Genomic DNA, 25,242 nt, shown 5'->3' on the forward strand with positions numbered 1-25,242 from the left:
TTCATTGAGAGATAAAATCTGAGTCTAGATTGCAGAGTTAGGAAGGAAGTGAGAGAAAAGGAAGTGATATACCAATTGAAGAGAGCCTTCTCAAGGAGTTTAACTTTGAAAAGAAGGATATAGGATGAGAGCTAGTTGGGATGGATGGATCAGATGACTTTTTTTTCAGGAGGGAGGAGAGAGAGACATGTTTAAAAGCTGTAGAGAAGCAACCAATAGAGGTCAAAGATTAGTGATAGTTAGGATGATAGAGGAGACAATCTGCTGGAAAAGATGGGAAGAAATGGGATTATCTGTGGAAGTAAAGGAATTTGTTTTGGAAGATCTCATCTTCCCAGCGCAGCCACAGCCACTTTGCTGATGCCTGTAGAGGAAGCTTGGAAAACCTTCCTTACCCTTAAAGCAGTTCCCAAATTTTAAAAAAAAGGAGTAAAAAGGCAAAGCAAACTCTAACTATAGATAGCTTCTGTGGTGAAAGAGAACAGATTTCAAACCCTGAGTAGACTAAAAGAAGATTGTCTCCAGATGAAGCCCCAAAGGGTGCTATAACCTAGTCCCCATCACACAAGGCTCTCCTAGAAGAAATTTAAAAGGATCTCAGAAGAGAGCTAGAAGAAAAATGGGGAAAGGGAAAGAAAAGTCTGCAAGAGCATTTGGAAAAGGCATATAACTCATTAAAAGATAGATTTGATTAAGTAGAAAAAGAAAACAACTCCCTGAAAAACAGAATTTGTGAAATGGAAAAGGTAAAAAAAAAAAAAAAAAAAAACTCCTAGGAAAAGAGAATTTGTGGATTTGAAAAGGTAAATAACTCCCAGGAAAACAGAATTTGTGAAGTGGGAAAAGAAAATCGCTCCTTAAAAAACAGAATTTGTGAATTGGAAAAAAAATTCCATAGAATAAAACAACTTATTTAAAAACTCAATTGGACAAATACAAAAAGAAGTTTTAAAAAGTAAATGAAAAAAGTAATTCACTAAAAATTAGAATTGAACAAATGGAAATGAATGACTCAATGAGACAATAGGAATCAGTCAAGTAATACCAAAAAAATGAAAAAACAGAAAAAAAAAATGTAAAATACCTACTTGGGAAAACAGCTGACCTGGAAAATAGATCTAGGGAAGACAATCTAAGGATTATTGGACAAACTGAAGAAAAGAGCCTATACGTTATTTTTCAGGAAATCATCAAAGAGAACTGCCCTGATGTCATAAAATTAGAAGGTAAAATTGCCATTGAAAGAATTCACTGAACACCTCCTGAGACACCAAAATTAAAACTCCAAGGAATATTGTGGCTAAATTTCAGAACTATCACACCAAGGAAAAAATATTATAAGCAACCAGAAAAAAAAATTCAAATACTGAGGAATCACAATAAGGATCACCCAGGATCTAGCAGTTTCCACCTTCAAGGATCAAAGGGCCTGGAATCTGATATTTTGAAAGGCAAAGGAAGTTAGAATGCAGCTAAGAGAGAGGACATCTTTTTTCCACTGAATGAATTATTTTATTATTTTGTCTACAGAGTATTCCCTTGGTAGTTTAACTTGGATAGTAATATATTTGTACTTTCATTTAGGTGATAATCACAATTTTTATGATATTAACACTGCCTATCCAGGGGCACTAAATATGCCTCCGGTTACTTAAATTGTTCTTTATTTCTTAAAAACAATATTTTGTCATTGTATAAATATAGGTCTTGAATGCACCTTGACAGATCAACTGCCAGATATCTGGGGTTTTCTTATGTTAGAATTCTGAACTAAAATATCAAAAAAGAGCATTTCCATAGACATGGAAGAAAACAAAAAGATTATTCTATATGAAACAATGAATCTCCCTTTCATAATGCTTGCTTTTTTTAAAAAAGCACATAATAAATTTTATGTTACTTTTAAAACTGTCTTACTTATCTGTGCTTCCTTCTGAATTTCTTTTTTCTCTCCTTTGCATTTAAAAAGTATTTCAATGGCCCTTTTGTTTTCTGTCATCAAGTATAATCACTTCTGCTTAACTCTATCTCTAGTTAAAACAAGAATGAAAGGAAAAAAAAAACTTTAAACAAATAAGCATAACCAAGCAAAATAAATCCAACAGTGGAAATGTCCGAAAATGTGTTTTTTTTTTTTCTCTCTATGGGCCTTTTATCTGTTATTTCTGTCAGGTGGTGTATAGCATATTTAATCATTTTCTTTGAGATATGGTTGGTCATTGCATTGATCAGAGTTCTTATGTCTTTTAAAGTTGTTTTTCTTCACAATATTTCTATAGCTGTATAAATTTTACTCTGCTTTTGCTCACTCCACTGTTTTAGTTCTTGTTGTTGTTCTTGCACGCTAACACAAAAACACATGCACACAAACACATCAACATAGATACTCAAGCATACATGCCTAATTCTAGTCTCTTTACCCTTTATATGACCCTCAAAGTCATATCCCATTCTTTCTTCAATACAGTGACTTTGGCCTTCCTGTTGTTCCTCAAAGAAACTCCATCTCCCAACCATAGGGAGCCATTTCCCATGTGTGATGTGTTCTTCCTCCTCACCTGTCCCTCCTAACCTTCCTTCCTTCTCTGGCTTTCCCAAATCCTTTTTTGTACAGGAAGCCTATCCTGATCCTTCTTAATTCAAGTGCCTCCTCTCTGTTGTTTATTTTCTATCAATCTTGTCTGTCTGTAGCTATAGGGTACACAACTATTTGCATATTGCCTTTTCCATTAGATTGTGAGCTCCTTTGGTCAGGAAACATACTTTTTCTTTATCTTTTCTTTCCTTTCCTTTTTTTTTTTTTTTTGTAACCTCAGTAGTCAGCACAATGCCTAAACCATAGCAAGAATTTCATAAAATTGTATTGACTGACTGAAACAGGCATAACTATTCACATGTAAAGTATGTGAAGATGATTTATGTATTCCCTCAGAATTCTCTCAGCATCAAAAATTAGACAGAGGTCCTGGAAGTGATTGTGTTATATTTTGAGAATCTTAAAAGGAGAATGAAAAGGAAAGGGAAGAATACACTGGGAGGGGTAAAAGGAGAATGAGGGAAATTATCTCTCATAAATGTAATTTGAAAGTAGAAATGTATTTAACAAAAAAGTTGGGAGACACATCATTTGAACTTAACTTTCAGCTATACTGGTCAAAAGAGGGAACAATTTCCCTTTATACACAGATTTGGATATAGAAATACATTTTACACAATAGGGAAACAGAAGAGAAAGGGGTTATAGGTAAGGAAAGAAGAAGAGGCAAGTTAGATTAGGAAAGGAATTAGAAGTAAACAAATTCTTAAAGATGGAACAGAAAAGAGATATTTTATTTCAAGTGAATTAAGTCAGGAGTAGCAAACCTGATCCCAGATGAAGTAACAGTAAATATAGAATTAATTCAAAAGAGGTAAACAGGAAAACCATACTTTGCTTAAAGTTACCACACAATGAGTCAATGCCAGTGCCAAACATATATGCATCAAATAGCATCATAGCTAAATTTTTTAAAGAAAAAGTTAAATAAATTACAGAGGAAAATAAACAAAAACAAAAAATAAAGAAAAATTAGTGAGACTTAATTTATTTCTCTCAGATCTAGATAAATTTAATGAAAAAAACCCCATAAATTTTAAAGTTTATGCACAAATAAAACCAATATTGCCAAAATTAGAAGAGAAGAAAATTGGGAAAAATCTTTGTAGCAAATTTCTCTGATAAAGGCTTTTTGAAATATAGGGAACTATTTCAAATTTGTAAAGAAAAAGAACATTTTCCAGTTGATAAATTGTCAGAGAATACAAGTGGGTAGTTTTGAGGGACAAAAAAAAAGCCATTGACAAATGAAAAACTACTATAAACGACTATTCAAATTAAAACAAGTATACCAGCTCACACCCATCAAATTTGAAATATTGACCAGAAAAGAAAAAAAAAATGGAAATTGTGAATGTTGGAAAGACTATAGAAAAATTCATATATTAATGCCCTAAAGATAGAGTTGTGAATGGTCTAGACAATTTGAAAAGAAATTTAGAATTTTGTTTTTTAAAAAAGGCATTAAATGGTGCACACTTTTAGATTCAATGATACTGTCACTAGTTCTATTGCCCAAAGAGATCAAAGAGACTCTATCAACAAAAATATTTATAGCAGCACCTTTTTTATGGAGGCAAAGAATTAGATTACTGTAGGAATTTATGAAAAAAAGTGGCTTCTTTGAAACTTAGGAAGACTTATATAAACTGATGAATTTAAGTGGACAGGGCCATGAGAACAACTTATATAATATTAACATTGAAAAGACAAGCAATTTTGAAGGATATAGAAACTCTGATCAACATAATAACCAACCACAATTCCACAGAACTCATAATGAAACATAATACTTACAACTAGATAGAAAAGTGATAGGTTCCCAGGGTATATTGAAGGATATATGTATGTGTGGGGTTTTTTGGGGTGGGGGAGGGTGTAAGAACTCATTAGTTTTTATTTTAGGTTTCTTGATTTCTAATTTTTGACTTACATAGTCAATTCATATATACTCTCTTTTTCTTTTTTTTTTAAATAAAAATACTTTTTTTTATTACAATTTTCCCCGTGAGGATTACTTTAAGTGTAGCTCCAAATTTTCAAACTTATTTTCTCATTGTAAACATTGTCTTTTACATAGTTATTGTTTCAACATTTTTAATTAACTCACATTCAGACTGTTATTTTAATGTCTCCATTTAAATCCTGATCTTTTGCTTATGCCCCCTGTATTGATTGTTGTTTTATCCCATTATAGTCTATAAAAGCAGTTATTTCTGCTTTTTTTTTAACCTATTTACTATGTATTTCCTGGTAGAGGGACTATCCTCAACAATACTTAGATTTAAAAGATGTTATAAATTTAAGCTCCAAATTCTCCAACCACTTCTTTTGCTTTAAGGAAACTGACAATCTGGAGAATGTCCAGAGGACAACAGTCAAAATGCAGAAGAATCCCCATCATATGAAGATCAATTAGAAGAATAATGATGTTTTATCTGAAGAAGAAAAAACTCATGGGGATAGCTATCTTCAGTTATCCAAAGGGATATCATTTAGAATAGAAATTAGATTTATTCTCTTTAGTTTCAGAAAACAAAAAAGAGCAATATATGCAAGTTGCAAAGAAACAAGTTTAGCTATAGTATTAGGGAAAACACCCTAATAATTTGATCTGACTCAAAGATTAATGGATTTCCTGTCATTGTAAGTGTCTTCTTTTTTGGTAGGCAACTGGGATTAAATGACTTGTCCAAGGTACACAGTTAATAAATGTCAAGTGTCTGAGGCCAGATTTAGTTAGATTTGAGCTCGGGATCTCCTTCTAGGGCCAGTGTTCTATTCATTGGGCTATCTAGCTACCCCACATTGTGAGTTCATTAGACAAAGACTAGATGACTATGTTAGGTATTTATAAAGAAAATCCTTTTTTTGTATAAGGACTAGACTATAGAAATGTATCAATTATGTATGACAAGCAAGAATTCAATTATGGTTTCAGACTGAAACCTATTCCTATATTCACTTAGTTTTCTGTTAGCTGAGTGCTGGATTTCATGTTATACAAATGTCTTTTAAGACCAACTGTCTTTCTTGTCATCTTTTTCTTTAATTTTGTGATTTTTAAAAATAGGTATTACTCCAAGAAAGCATGAAGAAGTTGTAGTTCATGAAGAGCACACTCTACTTGCCATTAGAATTACAGAGAAAACAAATATCTAAAAGATAACTCAAGCCTACAATGAATCAGAATTAGTCACAACGAGAAAAAGTGAAATAAAAAATGCAAAACAATAATATGACAAATTAGTAATCCAATCTGACAAAAATATTGATGCAAATCTAATTTATCCCTAGAAAACAGACAAAGATCTTCAGAGGGACTTGATTGACAAACAGACTGTTAATGATTTTTCTTCTAGAAGTTAGAAGAATAACAAAAAATCTGGGGGAAAAGATTGGGAAAAATTTTGCTTTATTGCTTTATTGAGGGAAAAAACAAAACTTCTCATGTGCAATAAGTTACAAAGACTTTAAAGCACTGAAAATATGAAAAAAAATTTTATTATGGAAGAGGCTCAATTTTTTTTTTCCCCAAGGAAAACACTATTCATCAAAGTTTGTCTAATCCAATATAGTCTGATTTCATGATGAAAACCTAAAGGAATACATGTCAAAATTTTGTGAACTCAATGACAAATCATATAAAATAAGTGACTATAGGAAATGAAAAAATATTGTACATTAAATTTTTAAAAGATATAACAAATTATAAAGGTTTATTGCATAGCTCAATAAATTGAATTATTTTAATTTATATCAAATAATTTACAGATATCTAAGAGTGGTTACTGAGTTTCCTTTCAATTCAAATTTCCGTGATTTTGCGATCTGTGATTTTATGATCTCTTTCAAAACAAGAGTTAGGAAGTAACTCTTAAATGTAAAATTTGTAAGGAACCTCAAGAGACCTTCTATTTTATCCTTTTCATTTTCAAGAGAAGAAAACTGAGGATCACAAGGGTTAAAGTAACTAAAAAGTTATAGAGGTTAAAATGACAGAAAATCAGAACTAGACTCCAGATCTCTTTACTCTTAAGAATTCCTTCCACTCTACACCATTACCTTTTAGATCAGGACTCCTGCTTATATAGGGAGAAAAATAATTTGTCCACTTCCCTTCCAGGATCCTTGCTGTTTGATTCAATAGTCTTTCAGATGAAACGGTTCAAACTTTTAAGGGGATCATTAGATTGTAAGCTCCTTGAAGAGAGGTCTTTTACCTCTTTTCATGTCACTAACACTAAGCACAGTGACTAACACATAGTAGGTGCTTAATAAATATCTATTGAATTAATTCATAACATTTGGAATTTTGAGTTCCAAATATCTGTTTAGTGTTTTAAGATAAGTGAATCAATCAATCAGCAAAAATCAATTAAAGCCTTACCATATGCCAGGCACTGAGCTAGTCAGAATATTACAAATACAAAGAATAAAACAATTTCTACTTTCAAGAACCTTGCATACTATCAAAGTCACACAGTCAAAGTACACAGAACTAGATGGAGATAGAATAAATACAAATTGTTAAAAATAAAAATAATTTATAGGAAGCAGAGCACGAGTATTTGAAGGATTAGGAAAGGCAAGCTAAAGATGAGTATTTAAGGTGACTCCTCAGGAAGAGAGGGATTTTTATGGTAGATGTGGAAAAGACACATATTGTAAGCATGGGAGACAGTACAAAGGAAAGAGTTCAGAAATGAAATGTCCTGGAGAAGGAAGAGACAGGCCAGCTAGTGGGTGCATAAAGCCCATGAAACAGCACAACATAGGGTGAGAATGGACAGAAAGACTGGGGCCCGGTTATGAGGGGCTTTTTAGAGAGTGCTGATATTCATGATAAAAAATGCTATCCACATTCAGAGAAAAAATGGGTGGAGTTGGAATATGGATCAAAGCATCCTGTTTTCAACTTCTTTATTATTTTTTTTTCATGATTTCTTCTCTTGATCTGATCTCCTTCACATCATGACCAATATGAAAATGTGTTAGATGATTGCACAGATATAACCTATATCAAATTCCTTACTACCTCAAGGAAGAGGGAGGTGAGGAAGGGAAGGAGAGAATTTGGAACTCAAAATTACTTTTAAATGAATGTTACTCTTTACAAGTAATTGGGAAAAATATTATTTTAAAAAGTCGTGATCTAGGAGGTTTCTTTGAGGCCAAGCATGGAGAAAGATTAAAGAAAGATGATAATGTCCTTGAGGTATCTGAAGAATTTTTAAGAATTTAGAAAAGCTGAAAAGTTTGAGAATCTCCACTCCATTTACCTTCTGGCTCTTTTTTTCTTCCCCAGGTTTGCTTAGCAGACAAACTGGTAAGTCCCCTTTTCTTTGTTCTTCAAAGTCTCTGGGTAATATTGTCTCCTTCAGGACCACAGGATGCCCTCTGAGCTGCCTTGCCTGCTCTACACCTCTTGGTTGAGGTCTGTAGTACCTAAGCTCTCTTTCTTCCTTGACTGGCCCTGGGTCTCAGGCTCAGACTACTCTCAGACCCTCTAGGATTTCTGCTCAGAATTCTTCTCTACCCCACCCAGACATGAACATTGATACAAGTTTCTGTTATATTGAGGGTTTGGGGGGTTGACCTTGGGGCATCCCGATGCAAACAGGATCATTCTAAACTGTTACATTTTAGAACAGGAAAAGATCTTGCAGATGATCTAAATTAATCTCAATTTACAGAACAGGGAACTGAGACTCAATTAGGTAAAATCATGTATCCAGGATTTCAAACTAGAATTCAAGTTTAGACCCTCTGACTCTATGATGTAGTGAAAAGAATACTAGATCTGGAATCAAGAGACTTGATATCTACAGTGTGATCTTAGACAATCGCTTCATCTCCAAATCAAATTATCTCATCTGTAAAATGGTGATAATTTCATCTGTGTGGAAGATGAAAACATGTACAAATAGCATTGGACACATGCAAGAGGGGAAAAAAAAACTACATCTTGAGTGTCTACTTCAACTGAAAGTCTACTTCAGGGAGACTTCAGAACCAACTCAGTCTCCTGGAGACTGCCATTAAACCTGCCATTAAAACAATATTAGCCCTAATTTCCTGGGTTCATTTGGGCACATTTGATTACCTTCCCTTCAAACCAATCTTTAGCTGATATCTAATCTCTCCTGTCAATTTGGACTGGAATCAGAAGGAGATTTAGCATTTTAGGAGGCCAAGACACTTTTCTCTGATTTTTACTAAATTTCTAGTTGGCAAGTGGACTGTGCATGAGCTGGAGGCTGGGACAGAGGATCTCAACCTGGAACTGCAAGCTTTAGGTTCCATCCCAGGGTGGGGCCAGATGGGGTCAGGACTTCTCTGATGCTCTCCTACCTTTCCCATCCTTCAAGAATTGTGTACAAGCATCTTCATCTCATGTCCTTCTTTTTTTCTCATCCAGCTATTGCAAAGAAATCTGTGGTGGAACCCAGGCCTTCATGGACACCTATTTTGGAAGGAGAGGCAGTGACTTTAATTTGCCACGGGGTCGGCCCTCTTAAAGAAGAAAGGGCATGGTGGTACAAAAACCAACAATCGCGAGGAATTCTATCTACAAACATCATTCAGACTAACCAGCCTGGAGAATACAGATGCCAGACCCAGGGCTCAACCCTCAGTGACCCTGTAAACCTGGTATTTTCTTCTGGTGAGGACAGAGGGCCTCACCAAGCCTCAGGACAGAGTTTCTAAGTGCAGTCTCCCTCTGAGAGGGAGGGACAGGAGGAAAGGCACGGGAGCTCTAGAATGCCACATGATATGGAGCTCTAGAATGCCACATGATACCCTTGGGGTAGCAGCAAAACTGGGGGTGCCTTTATTCCCCTTCAGTCATTCAGAAAACAGTTGGATACCCTGAGATTCCCTGCAGCTAGGGACCAACTCTGATCACAGAAGGTATTACAGTAAAGGATGGGACTCCCTTCACACAGTAGATGTGTTGGGATTTATCTGAGAGAACACCTCTAGGAAAACCCCTTGTTCCAGGGAGGGAGAGCTGGTGAATCATCTGGATCAAGTGGGAAGCACAGGGGAGCGTGGGTTCCCCACTATATACCAGATAATCTCCAGATTAGAGGCAGTTGGAAGGAAGACAGGGCAGAAAGATGGGAGTTGAGTCTCCTATGTCTCCTGGGTTCTCTTACAGATCCGCTGATCCTGCAGACCCCATATTCTGTGTTTGAAGGAGACACATTGGTCCTGAGATGCCGGGGAAAGAACAATGGGACAATCAGTCACATGACATACTATAAAGATAAAAGAAAATTGCGTGATCTTATTACAGATTTTGATAAGTTCCTCTCCCTCTCACAAGTTGGCTTAAATGACAGTAGCAAATATCAATGCACAAGAATTGTTAGTTCTATTTGGTCTACTTGGAGAGAAACCTCAAAAAATGTAGCTATCCAAGTCCAAGGTAAGAACTTTAGTCCTGAGGTAGGGGAGAAGGAGGAAGGGGAAGGACTGTTCAGGGCCAGGGTCTATATGTGGAGTGTTGGGTAGACTCATAAAAGGAAGATGAGCTCATGGCTGGAGCATAGAAGGAAAATGAGATCAAGTCATCTGTGTGTCTCTTCAAATATTCAGCTGAGAACATAAGACATTACTCCAGAAGCTCTGACTCTCACTATCCTGGCTTTGCCTCCTCTCTCTAGAACTGTTTTCACCTCCTGATCTGAAAACCACAACCTCCGAACCCATAGAAGGGACCCCAGTGAATCTGAGCTGTGAGACTCAGCTCTCTCCACAGAGGTTAGACACAAAACTGTACTTCTCCTTCACCAGAGATGGCATGGTCATCACATCAAGTGGGAAGAATTCCCATGTGCTCCAGATCCCCGCCATCCAGACAAAAGACTCAGGGTCATACCGGTGTGAGGCAAAAGCAGTGACTCAGAATATTTTGAAACAGAGCAACTACGTGAAGATCAGTGTGAAAAGTGAGTATCAGTGATGCAGGCTGTTATAGAGAAGTGGAGGAAGGGGCCCTGGCATCAATTTAGACCTAGGGATACTTTGTAATATGCTTTTCTGTGAAGACCGTGTGTTTTAAAATTAGCCGGAATCAGGAATTCAGGTTAGGGGAAAATTGTCAGTCTTTATTCTCAGTGAAGAAAGATTGGAGGTGGAAGAGAATGGGTAACAGCAATGTGTGTAGCTGAGTCAAGAAGCTAGCTAGACCAGCAGCCACACGACCAGCAGCTAGGAGTATGGAACCCAGGCCAATCTCTCCCAGCTTCTCTTCCTGTCTCTCTCTCTGCCTCCATCCACCAAAATCGTCATTTCCTATACAACACATCAGGACTTGCACGGAGAGTGGGCGGGGGCCATTCTTTATCCAATCATGTATATTAATAGAGTATGGTCCAATTACTATTTAGCCTCACATGCTTGGGACCTCAGTGCATCAACTCAAGCCTCAGCCCATTACACTTTTCCTCTTTCTTGGAAATGGGAGAAGTGCTGGAGATAACCAATTAGCTTTCTGTGGGTCTTCTATTACATTAAGACATCAATAGAGTTACAAATAAATAATTTGCTGGGGACAAGCAATAGAGCAAATTTGCTATAAACAAGCAGTGTGAATCTCATCCTGAGCAAATACCCTCAAATCAATTTTTAGCATTATTTTTAAAATTTTTGACTTTCAAATTCTCTCCGTCCTTCCATTGTCTTTATCATCCATTGAAAGAGAAACCAATATATATTACTTATAAATAAGAAATTATTCAACATGTTTCCATATGATCCATGTTACAGAAAAAGCAACAAAAATAAGAGTGAAAAAAAGAATGCTTCATATGCATTCAGAGTTCATCAGATCTCTTTACAGGTGGATAGCATTTTTCATCATATAGCCTTTGCAATGTGTGGATGCTTATATTGATCAGAGTAAGCTAAGTATTTCAGAGGAGATCATCATTATAATATTGCTGTACTTTATATAATGTTTTCCTAATTCTGCTCACTTCCATTTGTATCAGTTCATATAAGTCTTTCCAAATTTTCAATAACTTTTTGTATTTCCTTTTGCATCACTCTGATTTCTCTTCCATTTTTTCCTTTACCCTTCTTATTTGATTTTCAATTTTTTTTTTGAGCTCTTTCATGTTCTGAGATCAATTCTTATTTTTCTTGAAGGTTTTGTAGGAGATGCAGGAGATTTGACTTTATTATCTTTTTCTGAATGTGTATTTGATCTTTCTTGTCACCATGTTAACTTTCTATGATCAGAATATTTTTCTGTTGTTTGCTTATTTCCCCAGCCTATTACTTGGCTTTTAACTTTTTTGCTAAAGTAGAGCTCTGTTTCTAGGGTGTAGGATACAATGTCCTAAGCTTCAGAAATTTTGTGCTGCTGTTTTCAAAGATTCTTCTAGGAACTTGTAAGTTTACATTTCTTCCAAGGTGGTATGATCCAAAAGGATGTGTGTTTGAGTGACTACAAATTCTGTTTTCTGTCCTGGAACTGTGAGGATGGTCCCTACTCCACTGTGGCTATAAGTTCTATTGTGCTAAAGCTCACAGAATCTTTTTTCAATGCAAATAATGAGCTCTCCTTTTGATCAATTAAATTTCTTTACCATGTGTGAGCTGAGACCTCCAGAAACCACTGCGGCTGCTATTGCCAATTCAATGACTAACAAGGCCTGCCCCTAGTTTGCTGATTTCCCAAGGCCCTCTCACAAGTGAGAGCAAACCTTTCTTGCTGACCTTCCAAGTTGTCTTTGATATCCGTGGACTGAAAGGTCTGGAAGTCACCATTGGTGCCACTGATTTAGAGGCCCTGGACCTACTCCTGGTTTGGCTGGGGCTGAGACTTGCGGTCATGGGCTATACTGAGATTGTATTTCTCTTACCCCTGGTGCAACAGAAATTTTCCTGCTGACTTTCTAAATTGTCTTAGGTTGTAAAATTGTTGCACTTGCCTTTTGGTGGGTTCTGATGCTCTAAAATTTGTTTAGAGTCAATATTTTTAAAAATTTGGAGAGGTTTGGGGGGGAGCTTGAGCAAGTCTCTGGCTTTACTCATCTTGGCTCCACCTTTTTTTTTAGGTTTTCCGAACCCATAACTGTGGTCATTTTTTATACCACAACAGTATTCCATTATAATCATGTTCCATGATTTGTTTAGCTGTTCCCTTAAGTGACAGTCATTGTCTGAATTTCCAATTCTTTGCCATCATGAAAAGAGCTGCCATAAGGTTTTAGTACATATGTTTTCCCTTTTTCTTTTATATCTTTTGGATACAGATCTAGTAATTGGATTGCTGCTATAAGGGTATGCACAGTTTTATAGCTCTTTGAACATACTTCCAAATTATTCTCCAGAAAGGTGAGACAAGTTCACAACTCCACCAACAGTACATTAATGTCTCTATTTTTCCATATCCTCTCTAGCATGTCATAGCTGATCTGATAAGTATTAGGCAGTACCTTTAATTTGCATTTCACTAATTCTTAATGATTTAGAGAATTTTTATGTGGCTATTGATTTGTTTCTTCCTTTGAAAAACTGCCTATGCATATCCTTTGATCATTTATCAATTGAGGAATGTCTCTTATTCTTTATAATTTGGCTCAACCACCCTCAAATAATTATTTTTAATTGTCAATGCAACAATATGACAAAAAAACGAGATATACTCATCAGAGAATGAGGAAGATCGGAAATTCATTAATACAATGACTTCTATGCTGCTGAAGAAAAATATGTTCCAAGCTAACTAAATTAATTGTGATGTCTTAAATCAAAACTCCAGCTGCACAAGTCAAGTTATAGTTATGGTCATCAGTTCTAAAATGAAAAAGGAATCCCAGAATTGTAGGACTAGTTGATAACATTTTTACAGTTCTATATCTTCATGCCAATCTAGCCACCTCCAAAAAATATTTATTAAATATTTGCTTCATGCCCAATACTATTCTCAATGCTTAAGAAGTAGGCCAAAATAGTAAGATACAAAGAAGCTTCAGGCATGGCTTCTGAATGCAAGCTGACAATGGCATTAAGAAATACAAGCCCCAAGACAGAGTACAGATTGATAGTGTACTGTGTCATTTAACTTAAAAGAAATAATAGAAGAAAGATAATTATAGGCTTGAAGAATATAAGAAAAGAATCTTCTGGGTCTTTAAGGCAAATATGGTTCGAGTATTTTGAATGATTCCACTTTAGGGTAGAGCTGACACTTCTCAGTAGCTTCTCTATCCTAACTGACAAAATATCTACCCAGTGAAGGAATGTCTCAATTCCCTGCTTTGGCCTACCCTGTAATGGTCCAAAGCCAGTTGTGGTTCAGAAGCTTATGAGCGGGAAATCAAAATTATCTTAAACTGGAGCGGGGGTGACGTCTCCCCACTGATATATTCAGAATAATTCCCCATATTTAATTTTAATATACCAGTGATCCATTTCCTCTTTCCTTACTATATGTTTCACTAAGTTCCCATTGTACAGACATATAACTCTGAAAGGGAGCATCCAGTGAAAATGCCTGGAGTCAGGAGATGGATATCTTATTTGAGAAATAACAAAGAGACAAAATTATAGAATACACATTAGGTTGTATGTCATTCTGTATGTCATAAGAATATTAGAAAGGTGGGAGAGGGAGGAATAGGGAGATAGAGGTTATGAAAGACTATGAATTCCAAACAGAGGATTTTCTACTTGATCCTCTATGTGATCTTCTAGGAGGAAAAATGGAGACTACTGAATGGCGGTGGAGGTGAAGCAAATAAAGGAGGAAGAGGAAGAGTGACAAGGTTAGACCCAAGCTTTAAGAACATCACTTTGACATCTGATTGAGGATGATCTAGAATAGGGGGAGATTCATGGCAGAGAAACTAACCAATAGGTTTTTGCAAAAGTCCAGATGCAAAATGACAGAGCCTGCAAGAGAGTGATGTCAGAAGAGAGAAGGGAATATCTATGAGAGATGTTAAGAAAACGGAAGTTGCAGATCTTGACAATTGATTCAACATGAAAGTGAGAAAGAGTGAGAAGCTAAGGATGTATCCTGAGGCTGAGTGGCTGGGAGGGTGATGGAACCTCAAAAGGAATAGAAAAATTTGGAAGTGGAGAATGTTTGGGGGAGAGAAGATAATGAATTCATTTTGGGTCTATGTCTATAATTGTCTATAATTCTGTCTATAATTCATTGAGTTTAAGATCTCCAATAGGCAATTGGAGATTCAAATTAGGCCTAGATAGATATGAAAATCATTGGCATAAGGATAAATTATTAAATCCATGGAACTGATGAGATTACCAACTGCTTTGGTATATTATTTTCCCAGAAGAAATGTTGAAAGGTTTTTTGCCTTCTCAATGAATAGAGAAGGGGCAAAAAAAAAGGGAGAGAATTCAGAACAGAAAAAAAAATTTTTTTAAAGAAATTATGAAAGGGATGAATTCAGAGAAATTTGGGAATGATTGAAATGAAATGACCCATTATGAAATAAGCAGAACTAATAGACAAAAATTCCACAATGGTTGCAATCATAAAGGAAAATAATTGTCAACAATCTAGGATCTCGGATTAATTCAATAACCAGTCAGGTTTCTAGATCCACTTCATGACAGAGAAGTGATAGTAAAAATGTAAAATGAGATATGCATTTTCAGGTACTGCCAAAGTGCTGAATCTGTTTTGAGTGACTATACTTATTTACTATAATTGAGATTTTTATTTTGGTGAGGAGAGCAAATAGAGAAGGGAAGAGATTAAAGTTTAATACAACTAATGCTATTTTTTTTAAAAAAGAAAACTCTTTCCCCACTTCAACCATAGAGTATCCCCAGTATCATTTGAAGTCTAGTTCAAGTCTCTGTTTGCCAAAGGCTAGTCCTCCAGTTACTAGTATTTACCTCCTAAAAATTTCTGTGTATTTTGTATTTGATTTTCTATGCACACATTGTTTTGCTCAATACAATTTGAATTACTTGAAGGTTATAACTATTTTATTTTATAGTCTTTGTATATCCAAGATATAGCACAGTGCCTGGCACATAGTAGGTGCTTAAGAAATGCTTATTGAATAAATTGTTTATTCATATCCTCTGGTCACTGGGAATTTATTGGGGAACTGTTCTTGTTTTGATATTATTTTCAGCAACTCCCTATATAACATAGAAATCTGATCTTTATGAGAGATATTCCAAAAATGTTTCCCAATTAACTGCTTCTTTCTAATCCTGACTACCTTGATGAAAGAGAAGTAAGGAAAGGGAATAACTTTTTATTATGTGCTAAATACTTTTACAAATATTTTCACAAACGTTTTTGCAAATATCTCATTTGATTCTACTGTAACCTTGTGATATGAATGCTATATTCTGTTTTCTGTGATTATTTCTATCCCTTGTTTCTTTGAGAATTTGACTAAACATTTAAGAATTCTTCTCCTAGTCAGAGTTGTACAAGATGTTTCCTTTCAGTTTCCTGAATATCGTGTTTATAATTTTATACTTAAGATGTGTAACCATTTGAAGCTTATTGTGGCAAATGGTGTGAATGCAAGTCTAAACATAATTCCTGCTAGATTGTTTAACAATATTTTGAAAATTGTCAAATAAGCAGTTTCCCACTGAAATTTGTATCCTTGAATTTATTGAAGATGAGACTTAGCTCTTGCTTATCTATTCTTAGAAATTTTAACTTTAGAGAACAACTCTGCTGGGGAAAAAAATTGCAAAATCTAGAAAGTATCTGAGGAAAAACCTCATTATTAAATATGAAATGTACACACTATGAAGCCTGGAAATACCACTGAGACATCTTTCTGTTTCCCACATCTCAGGTAAAGAATTGATATGTCTTTTTAGAAGAGGAAAAACTTTCTCTGATATGTTTTATTTTCTCTGTCAGTTCCAATGTCTCAGCTCCTCTTCAAACTCTGGGCACTGACCACTATGGTAGGTGTGGTAAAATTTCATTGTAAAGTCCTCAGAGGTTCTTTTCCAATTCAGTTTTATCCACATATTTATCCAAATCAATTTTATCATGAAAACACAATCTTTGAGAACAAAATAGCCCCTTCTGAAGGTTCAGCTTCCTTCAACCTCATCATGACATCTGAGCATTCTGGAAATTACTTGTATAAAGCCAACAACAGTTTCAGTTATCAGCTCAGTAAAAATCTAACACTCTCCATCTCAGGTAAGTAAGATGCTCGGGAATTGATGCTGTCCTCCAAAAATGGTGGAGAAACTTTGATGCTGGTGAATTATAGGACAATATTTTCTGAAAGTGGTTCAGCCAAGATTCTAACTAGAGTAGGATGAGGCGAAGTCAGAGTTTAACAACTGCTTACCACCCTTCTCCCCATATTGGTGTGTTACTGGTAAAACATAATTTAGGTTTTTAGGTAAATATATAGTTCATTTTTCTGATAATATGACAGTCTCTCAAAATTCCTTTTCTTATTCTTAGGTTGCAACGTGGGAGGTAATGGCACCTTCTTTTGACATCCTCATTAAATCTATATTAATACTGTTTTTTTTTCATAAAGAAAATAAATGAGTCATCACCTAGCATACATAATCTCAAAACTAATCCACCTACATTTGGGAGTATATTAGATTAGGTTGACTCTATTATCTTTAATACCATCAGCTGAAATAATACCTTCATTCACAAATTTATTTACTCTGATCCCTCAGGTGGAAATCTCTCCTCATTCAATTCAAGTGAAAAGATTAGTCACTTATCTCTTGGACTCATTGTGACCCAGTTCATTGTGGTTGTACTTGCCGCTTCTGCACTCCTATTTTTCTTTGGACCTTGGAGTAAGTCAGGTTGGTGACTTGTCTTTCTTGAACTTTAGTGCATAATGAATTAATCAGTTAAATTTTTAAAGGCTACAATAACATATCTATTGTAGCTCCAAATACCCTCCACCATTGCTAAAACTTCACAGACCCACAAAGAAATTCTTATATAATCAATTTCACCCCCAAAGACATATCTATGCACAGATTATCTAGAATGAACACAGACTTAAAAGATTATTTTCTATTTTTGGCTCATCTTTGTATAGCATTTTCCAAGTCTCCAAGAAGATATTTATGGAATAAGGAATTCAAGAGTTTTGGTCAACACATTTTATTTTGTTTTATTTAAATGATTTTAATTAAAATGCCTTTATTATCAACTAAATATATCTTATGACCAACTGGTAAAAATAAGGCATTTGAATGGAAGATTGTAAACTATATTTTGAGAGGTTACTCATTCATAAAATGTCTGGAACCTGAGGGAAATAATTCAAAGGCCCTAAATGAGAAATGTGCTAGGGTCTACATTGGAAGGTTCATTTACTACACTCTATTTGGATACCACCCGTACTGTACTTTCCTTCTGAAAAATTCTCATCCAAAATTTTAATTTTGTGTATACTCCTATTACTGGAATTTACTGGAAGAAAAAATAATGTTGTTTTTAGTTTCTGATGACATAACTGCATTTTGCAATATGTTGTATTTAATATACCAAACTAGTCACTTATGAATACTCTTATTTATATCAAGATACTCTCAAAGTCTTATTATTGTTATGGAGACTATTCAAGTAATAGGTTAAAAATAATACTTTAAATGCTGTTGATTCAGTTAGAATACTGATGTGTAGCAATGCACCTTTAGCATCAAAAAGACTAGTAGATAGGAGAGTTGTCTTGATGTAATCATTCAATAATAGGCATAGATTTGGGTCTGGAAGGGACCTTAGAGTTTGTTTCCAGCACTGGGAAGACCAAGGCTGTTCTGTATAACCTGGAGACAATAGGGAGTCACAGAACTTACCAAAAGAGATACATTGATCTGTGATTATAGAAGATCACTTTATCCCTTTGGCAGCTTGTGGAGGATGGACTGGAGTGAGGAGAGATTGGGCAAGAAGACCAATTAGGAAGTCATTACAATCATCCAGGCAAGAGATAAAAAGGTCCTGAACTGAGGTGGTAACCCCATGAGTAGAGAGAAGGGATGCCATGAAGGTAGGAACAGCAAGATTTAGTGATTAGCTAGAGATAGGCAGAGGGAGAAGGAGTAGCTTAAAAATATCAAGGTTGTGACTTAGGAGAATGGGAAAAAATGGAAGTCATTCTGTTTAATAGAGAGGAAGGTTTGGAAGGAAAGATAAAGAATCTATCTTTATAGATAGGTAGCACCGTGGACAAAGTACCAGGTCTAGAGCCAGGAATACTCATCTTCCTGAGTTCATATCCAGATTCAGACACTAGCTGTGTGCAAGTCATTTAAACTTATTTGCCTCAGTTTCCCCATATGTAAAATGAGCTAGAGAAGGAACTGGCAAATCATTTCAAGTATCTTTCCCAAGAAAATACCAAATGGGAAAAATCTTTAAAAAATTAAAAGCAAAGAAAATACCAAATGGGATCATGAAGAGTTGAACACAACTTAAATGATTCAACAAAAATACATGCAGCCACTGTTCTAAGCACTTTTACAAATATTATCTCATTTGATCCTCATGACAACCCTGAGAGGAGATGATTTTATTATTTCCTTTTTACAGCTGAAGAAACTGGGATATACAAAAGTTTAATAATTTGTTCAGGATCACACAAGCAATAATTTTCTGTGACTGGCAAACCCAACATATCCAGCCTTGCTTTTTTGTTTTGCTGATTTTCTAAACTTACAAAAGTGATAGAAAAAATATTAATAATGCAGATTAAACTTTAAAAGTATATGTATGTTTTTTTTCCAGAAAGCCTATTAATGAAATTCCAATTTGGAGATTCTGTTGTTTTATTTTGATAACTTCCAGTGTACCCCTAGATATATTTCATAGATAATAAAGGTATAACAATTGGACTGTTGGAAAAATACAACACTTGGTGGGTGAAAATGATGAAAATAATTCTATAGCATGTGATTGCAGGGGAAGGACTGTATACACCCCACACATCATCCTTAATCCCCTGGCTAAAGCCATCCCTTGGCCATCCCTTTGACTTAAGGTTTTAGGTCCTCTCAGAATACATGCTATTATCACTCATTTATGCCAGTGTCAATGAGTTTGAGATCCTCTTTGTCTGGGCTTGAGGGAAATGATAAGTCCTAACAGGAAATAAAACATGCATTTATGTGCCCTGAGAAAAGGGCTTCAAACCTCTAGTCTATTTAGGATTATAAGGAAGTAGTCTCCAGACCTACTTATAGTCAAGAATGGTAGAAAACTACTCAAAGTGTAGTGAACAATAGGAGGGTTAATTAGCCTTAGGAGTACAGCAAATATGAACAATCTGATTGAGTGGAAAATGAAGAAGATGAAGAATGAGAAGGCTTTTTTTTATGAGTCAGCCTCACTGTTTGAGAGGACAGTGTCAGCATATCAAGGCACAAGGAGCATAGATGATATTGAGGGACTAGATGGTTCATTAGGAGTTAATGGTCTAGGAATTAGTGAGTATATGACTGGTTGATGGAAGGCTGAACTGGGAAGGTCAAGACTGCTCTGGATTGAACCCTAGGCTTTGGGCAGGAATAATGCAACCTTTCACTGACTGAATACCAACAGAGAGAGAAAAAGGAGAGGTGATGAGATTAATTTTTCCTGGGACAATACATCTGAATTATTAATTTCCTTAGCTTTACCTAATTTGTTTGGGGAAGAACTGTTTAAGTTGCAGGAATAGAGAAGGAAGTAGGGAGAGAGGAAGAAGGGAGGTGCAAAGGATAGGGGACTTAAAATGCAGAAATTACAGAGCAGAAAGTTTCAATTTGATGATTTATTTTTAACGTAGGAAAGAACTTCATACACAGAGGAGAGGTGAGGGCCATCATTGTGTGACTTGAAAGGAATCAGAATAGACATCACTAACCCTTCCTCTCCCCACCTTTTTCCAAGGGAAAAGAGAATTCCTGCCAGGAAGTAAAGCAAGAAGTTGAAGCCTACGGCTGCCCTTCTATTCTTCTCAGAATGAGAGTATACCAGGCTAGAAGTGTGTCTACCACCCCTCTTAAATATTATTAATCTAGGGACATGATCAAGTTCCATCTAACTTCTGATCACTTTGTCATTTGGGGTAGGAGTACCTCAAGATTTACATCCAAGGCTTGGCCCCTTTCTCACCAAATTCCACTTCTATAATGAATAAAAATAGCAAAGAACATTCATCTATTCAAATCAATAGCAAAATAGAAATCAAAGAAAATATAGATAAGAGAATATAGGCCAGAGTGCAAAGTGAAGGTACTCTTTCATTGGGTGTGAGGTAACTCAACTCAACCAAAAGAGAATATCTTGATTCTCCCCCAAGGGGAAATTTAGCTGGAGTCTCTAGTGTAGCAAGGACATGATAGTGATTGCCTATTCCTGCTATGTCTTCCCAGAGTCTTTTCCTTTAAGTGGTACTAGTCTCTTCCATCTTTCTCTCTTGAGGCTAGAAACCAGAAGCACTCAAAGCAACTCCATCCTTGAAACGTACCAAAGGGAGACTTTAAGGGGACTCTTAAAGGGTGGCTCTCCCTTGCTTCTCACCAACTCATCCCTGTTCTTCACATAGGCCGGGGCTTTCATCTTCTCTGATAAGGAGAACTTCTCATAAAGGAGGTTACAAAACGAAGCAAAATTTTATTTTCACAGTCATTTCCCTTTCTCCTTCCCTGCCTAGGGCACTCATAAAACTTTGTTGATTTATTTGGAGGGTTGGCAGAAAGAGAGAGCTTCAGGGTACTTTGAGTCAAGCAAAGAGGTGAAATAGGGAATGTCACAAAGGTATATAGTTTTTTTTTTTTTTTTTTAAGGCATACAAAGAAGAATTGAAGGCACCAAAGAGCCACTTTAATAAATCTTTGGTTTTCCTTAGGACTGGTCCTGACTATGATGATAATAGCAAATTCACATTTCTATAGCACTTTCGGTTTGCAGAGCTTTTCCCTATACAATGACCCTTAACAATGAGTGGTGCAAATGAAATCCATTTTACAGATGAGGAAACTGAAGATCATAAGTAAGTAGTGAAGAAATTTGACAATAATCATATAGTCAGTGTTAAATATAGGCTTGGGAGCCAGGGCTTTCTACTCCAGATCCATCATTCTTTTATATATATATATATTACATATGTATATAAATGCACACACACACACACACACACACATATATATATATATATATACATACACACACACAGAGCTGTGTATATTTAAACACATTTGCATACACAAAAGTTCATGTGTCTATATATGTATAAACATATATGTATGTATGTGTATATGTGTGTGTTGAGTGTCCTTGGATGTTCAAGTTGTTCTACCACCTCTGGTATGATGTCTAACTGAGTCCATTTCGGGGCTACTCATTTATCTTTGGTGTCCACCTGGTATTTCTTTCTTAGCTGTGGCTATAAGAAGCTGTAGCATGTGCAGCAGCAACATCCTGGGAAGCCATCTCAGCAGATAAACTAAACCAGACTGAGGGTAACTGACAGGCCACAAAGCTCTTTGTGAGTTAGGGGGAGGTCTACCCTAAGCATGTGAAGATTTACCCCAGTGGAATGGGGAGATGAATAGAGTTAGTTCCAACAGCAATGAAAGTGGTTGAACCAAGCATTGTGAAGCTTGACAAGGAATCAAAAATGCCAGGGTCATCCACTTGCCAGTGGATTTCAATGCCAGGAATAAAGTCCTGGATTGAGGACTTTATGCAATTCTGACTCACTTAAAGACATTTCATGCATGAGTCGAAACATTACCTTGTTCCCTTTAAAAATGGACAAATAATAAACATATATGATAACAATATCATATATATACATACATATAATACATATCATAGATATTTTTGTTGTTTATATACAATACTATTATATATTCTTTCTTTTCTATATATACATATTCTATATATATGCATATACTATATATAATATACACTTTATACATACACACACATATATATATATATATATATATACACAGATAAATAGATGTTTCAATCTCATAGGCATTTTCAGATAGATGATTCCTCTCTTTTTCTCATGATATGCCTTTTCTTATCTAGTCAAGGATTTATTATGGGACTCCTAATCATTTGAGTCTCCCAATCCTCTTGATGATTTTCCCTTACTGTGTCTAACTTTAAAAAGATTCAATCTAGAGAGAAATCTGCATGATATATCAACCATATCAATATTGTCTTAGATGTATGTGTTATGTATATGTATATGCATGTGTATGGATATAGATATATGTATGTGTATATGTGTATATATTCATATGTATACAAAAATATATCTGTGCTTAATTGCAGCCTGCTTGGAGAATGAGATAGGGAGGAAAGGGGAAAAAAATAAAGTAAAAAATGTATAGCAGTGAACAACAGAAAACTTACAAGAAAAGAAATGGCAGACAATTATGATACAATGTCTTCTATTATTAAATATACTTTTTTTGATGTGAAAATTTGTTTCATATTTTGAATCCTCCCCAATGTTCTCCTGAATACATGGCAATTTTTTTTTTTTTGTCTTTTTCTTTCTTATTTTTAAATTTTAAACTTTTAAATAAATAAATAATTTTTTTAACAAAGCAAACAAAGAACAGTTAAGTTAAATCAATAGGCCATGCTTCTTAACACAATAACATTCCATATCTAGATCTTTAGTGAAACAAGGGAGGTACATTTCCTTATCTCTTCTCCGGGGCCAAGATTGATCATGATAATTGACCTTGATTTAATTTTAGGGAGGAGTTGTTTACATTAGTATAACCTCTGTGTGTGAAGATCGTGTATTTTTAAATCGACAGGAGTCAGGAATTCAGGTTAGGGGAAAATCGTCAGTCTTTATTCTCAGTGAAGAAAGATCGGAGGTGGAAGAGAATGGGCAACAGCAATGTGTGCAGCTGAGCAGCCACACAACCAGCAGCTTGGAGTCTTGAACCCAGCCTAATCTCCCCCAGCTTCTCTTCCTGTCTCTCTCTGCCTCCACCCACCAAAATCCTCATTTCCTATACAACCCATCAGGACTTGCAGGGAGAGTGGGCAGGGATCATTCTTTATCCAATCATGTATATTAATAGAGTATAGCCCAATTACTATTTAGCCTCACTTACTTGGGACCTCAGTGCATCAACTCAAACCTCAGCCCATTACATCTCCCACTTTCTTTTATTTTAGAACACAGGTGGTCATGCCATCCCTGACTCCTCAGGGAGGTCAGAGCCCCCAAGGGGAGGTGATCACAGCCTTCCTAACTTCTCAGAGAAGGAGGTGAAAGCACCGAAAAGGAGGTGATCACAGCCTCCCTGACTTCTCAGAAAAGGCGGTGAAAGCACTAAAAAGGAGATGATCACGCCCTACCTGACATCTCAGGAAGGGAGATGAAAAGCACCAAAGGGAAATGGGGGTTGCTAGAGGGTTTCTGGGCTGAAGGGTCTTATTATGCACAAACCCATCAGCATGGGAGGTATTACACAAGCACATAGCAATAACGCAGAGGCTATTAGGGATGACCCTCCCCTCAGTCAGTGCAGGCTCGATGTGGTGTAACAAACATGAATTGTACACGCAAGTAGCGGAATAGCAAACAATATAAATCAACATGGTGTTGGAAAAGATCACCAGAAGTCCTAGAAAGAGGGTATGTAAACAACAGTCACACATACACCTTCTTCAGCAGCCAAAAGATAGTCCAAAACCAATCTATTGTCCATTGTTTCACATGTCAGGGAATCCAATTATCCCCCTGAGTTTTTGAAGTCCTGCAAAAGTCTTTTTATGTGTTAGGGAATCCAATGATTCTAGCAGATTTTGAAGTGTTGTAACAGTCTTATCATTTCTCAGAGAATCCAATGATTCCTGAGAGTTTTCAAGTCCCATGTCTCAGAGAATCCAATGATTCCTGAGGGTTTTTGAGTCCTATGGCTCAGAGAATCCAATGATTCCTGAGGGTTTTGAAGTCCAACAATCTTTGATGTCCACGCTCTTTCAATGGTGAGCACAATCAGCAACAGAACCACCCGATATTTCTTGGGTCTTCTCCTTTGTTTCAAGGGTCTGCTCCGTCTCTCTGCAATGGACAAGGCGAATATGGCTGTTGGCACCTATCTGATTCCTTTCTCCACCTGTAGAGACACAAGCAAACCCTCTCCCAAAGCAGTTAGCCTATCTGGTCCTTTCCATTCACCACTTTCTGGGTCTCTCCACATCACCTGGCGATTATCTAAAGATAGTGGAGCTGCTCCCACTGGACACTGACCTTCCAGTGGGTTATAAAACCTGTCTGCCGGAGCCAGTGCATCTTTGTCAAAAATCAAGAAGTTAATAGTATAAAGAGCTAGATTTAGAAGTTCTCTAGGGTTACCTGTGGCTCCCTTTCTTTTGTTTTTGAGGAGCGTCTTAATATCTCTGTTTCTCCTCTCCACTATTGCCTGTCCTTGAGGATTAAAAGGTATGCCTGTGGTGTAAAATCTTATACTGTGCAAAAAGTGTGCAAAATGTTTTGAAGTATAAGCAGGACCATTGTCTGTTTTATTGCTTGTGGCACACCCATAATGGCAAATGCTTGTATGAGGAATTCAGTGACCACTCGGGCTGTCTCTTTTGCTGCTGGCATTGCAAAAGTGAATGCCGAAAAGGTGTCTACCACAACATG

General features: G+C 36.1%; 1 protein-coding gene across 4 annotated transcripts in view; it reads left to right on the plus strand.

Moving 5' to 3' along the window:
• The window catches only part of LOC105750356 (Fc receptor-like protein 3), a 40,667-nt gene that overhangs the window by 2,396 nt on the left and 13,029 nt on the right, over nucleotides 1-25,242 (plus strand). For 2 of the 4 annotated variants that reach the window (XM_023502109.2, XM_023502107.2), the window contains exons 2-6: nucleotides 7,905-7,925; nucleotides 9,018-9,263; nucleotides 9,762-10,031; nucleotides 10,270-10,554; nucleotides 17,282-17,416. In XM_023502109.2, coding sequence (XP_023357877.2) covers nucleotides 7,905-7,925; nucleotides 9,018-9,263; nucleotides 9,762-10,031; nucleotides 10,270-10,554; nucleotides 17,282-17,416 — 957 coding nt within the window. Of the gene's footprint in view, nucleotides 1-7,904; nucleotides 7,926-9,017; nucleotides 9,264-9,761; nucleotides 10,032-10,269; nucleotides 10,555-14,311; nucleotides 14,383-17,281; nucleotides 17,417-20,495; nucleotides 22,411-25,242 lie in introns of those variants that run through there. The other 2 variants (XM_023502108.2, XM_031966829.1) reach the window with 2 other exon arrangements.

This window comes from Sarcophilus harrisii, chromosome 4 (assembly GCF_902635505.1).
Source record: "Sarcophilus harrisii chromosome 4, mSarHar1.11, whole genome shotgun sequence".
NCBI lineage: Eukaryota > Metazoa > Chordata > Mammalia > Dasyuromorphia > Dasyuridae > Sarcophilus > Sarcophilus harrisii.